General features: G+C 40.8%; 1 protein-coding gene across 1 annotated transcript; it reads right to left on the minus strand.

Moving 5' to 3' along the window:
• Positions 1-411: 411 nt before the first annotated feature.
• LOC118022561 (divergent paired-related homeobox-like) lies at positions 412-1,154 on the minus strand. Its single transcript, XM_035023266.1, has 2 exons — positions 918-1,154; positions 412-708 (listed from the first exon to the last, which is right to left on the minus strand). The coding sequence occupies exons 1-2, from the start codon at positions 1,152-1,154 to the stop codon at positions 412-414; spliced, it is 534 nt and encodes a 177-aa protein (XP_034879157.1).
• Between the last annotated feature and the right edge of the window lie 1,007 nt (positions 1,155-2,161).

Raw genomic sequence — 2,161 nt, forward strand, 5'->3', positions numbered from 1 at the left:
GTCACACAGCATTGTGCAAGTGTAAGGTGTACAATGTGTTGATTTGATATATTTATATATCAAAAAATGATTACCGCCATGGCATTAGCAAACACCTCCAGCCTGTCACATGATTGTTTGTTTTTGTGATAAAATATAATGTTACAGTTCTGTATCTTTTGATGAATTTATACATCCAGGTTACTGCCATCCTAATTACGATGTGAAACATCCCCATCCCAATAAGTTTGTTTAGTGCCTCTTTCTGCTGAATTCCACCACACGGGCACTTTTGTGTCTTTTTTCTTTCACAGAGCATGTTTTTGAAATGCATCCATGTTGTGTAGATCTTGTGTCTGTCTCTTGTATGGGAATTATTGCAAATCATTACAATATGTGACCTTTTGTGTCTAGCTTCTCTCATTAAGTTCTTTATGGAGATGAAAAACCAAAAGAACTAGCAGTGAAGCTCATGGAAAGAATTTGAGGTTCCATAATAGGACAAAGGGAATAGATGTTAGGATCTTGGTAGCAGCCAAAATGGACTATTTTGTGGCCAACAGAATGGTCTGGGAGAGCCTTAAAATTGGGGCATATGCTGAGTTGGAAGGAAGGTATTGGATGATCTGTATAAACCAGGGAAGCAGGGTAGGCACCATCAGGGAATCCTGAAGGTCCATCCACATTTCTCTTGGAAGAGCTGGTCTTGACTTCTACCCCAGCTAATTGCTGTTGTTTGGCTTTTTTTTTTTTTTTTTTAAGATTTTATTTATTTATTTGAGAGAGACAGAGATAGCGACAGAGAGCACAAATGGGGAGGAGAGGGAGAAGCAGGCTCCCCGCTGAGCAGGGAGCCCGATGTGGGGCTCGATCCCAGGACCCCAGGATCATGACCTGAGCCAAAGGCAGATGCTTAACCGACTGAGCCACCCAGGTGCCCCATGTTGTTGTTTGGCTTTCTTGAGCTTTGTTCTATGGTTCTTGAGCCAAACCTGCAGTACTGTGGGATGTATCTCCAGTTTTGAGGCCATTTCTTTCTGAAGGCTGGGAGTGGGGTGCGGGTTCTTGCTGAACAAGAATTCCAAATCTGCCAATTGTTTCTCAGTGAACATTGTTCGTTTCCTTTGTGAATGCTTCTGGTGCTTTCTTTTAGGAAGGTCTCCTGCACCTGACATCCTGAGATCTAGATGTGTTCACATGTTCTGGTCCTGTGTCAAGCCTGGGCATGCCTTCTGAATGAAAACCTTATTTACAGCATTCCAGATCGAATTCAGGCACATTCTGAGAATAAATAATGGCTACAAAGCATATGCAGCTATCCAAAGGCTGTTCTCAAGAGCAGCCTTAACGCTAGGGTTGCCTACAGAGATCAGTCTTTCACTGTCAAGAAGAGACAAGACCCAGTCTATAGTCAACATAAATATTTCACTCTCTTCTCCCCCACCCCCACCCATTTGCCATCCCTTGGTACTGATGCCCAATCAGAGCCCAGTTCAGATCTCTCAACTGCATTCTTGGATGGAAAACAGAAGTTCAGTCCGTGTCCGGCATTTTGTCACTGCTTGCAGTGAACTAGGAAGAAAAAGACTAGGGAAGGGTGGTAAGTCAGGCAGTATAACCGGAGACCTATTATCATAAGCAAGAAGCACCTGGACCCTCCCGAGGTCCAAATCAAGTTTCCACTGTACTCAACTAAACCTTGCAATCCATGTAAATATGTGAAACAGTGAAAAAGATTTTAAAACTCTTAATGGAATTTTTTTATAAATTAGATACTTGATGGGCTCAAGAAGCAGTAATCTTACATTTGCACAATGCCTTATAATATGCAAAGATTTTTCATTCCTTTTTTGAATCCTCTCAGATAGGAAAAGCAGGTGTTATTTTATTTCAAAAATAAGAAATGAAAGACCACAGAGATTATGGGAAATGTTTCAGGTCACAGAGGAAGTAAATTTTGAAGCAGTCAGTAAATGCCTTTTTCTATTTCCTCTCACCCCCCCTTCCCCTGTCAAGGTATATTTCATCTACAAAGTAGTCACGAGCTGTGTTTTTCCTTTTGTTTCTTTTGACTTTTTTTGGAGATACTTATATTGATCTGCAAGTTTAATAAGAAGCTCTGTAATTATTTTCTCCCCTTGTACTTGTCCAAAAGGAAAAGTAGTTTATATTTCTGTTTAAT

Source organism: Mirounga leonina, unplaced genomic scaffold (genome assembly GCF_011800145.1).
Source record: "Mirounga leonina isolate KUSES-001 unplaced genomic scaffold, KU_Mleo_1.0 Mir_176, whole genome shotgun sequence".
NCBI classification, from domain to species: Eukaryota; Metazoa; Chordata; class Mammalia; order Carnivora; family Phocidae; genus Mirounga; species Mirounga leonina.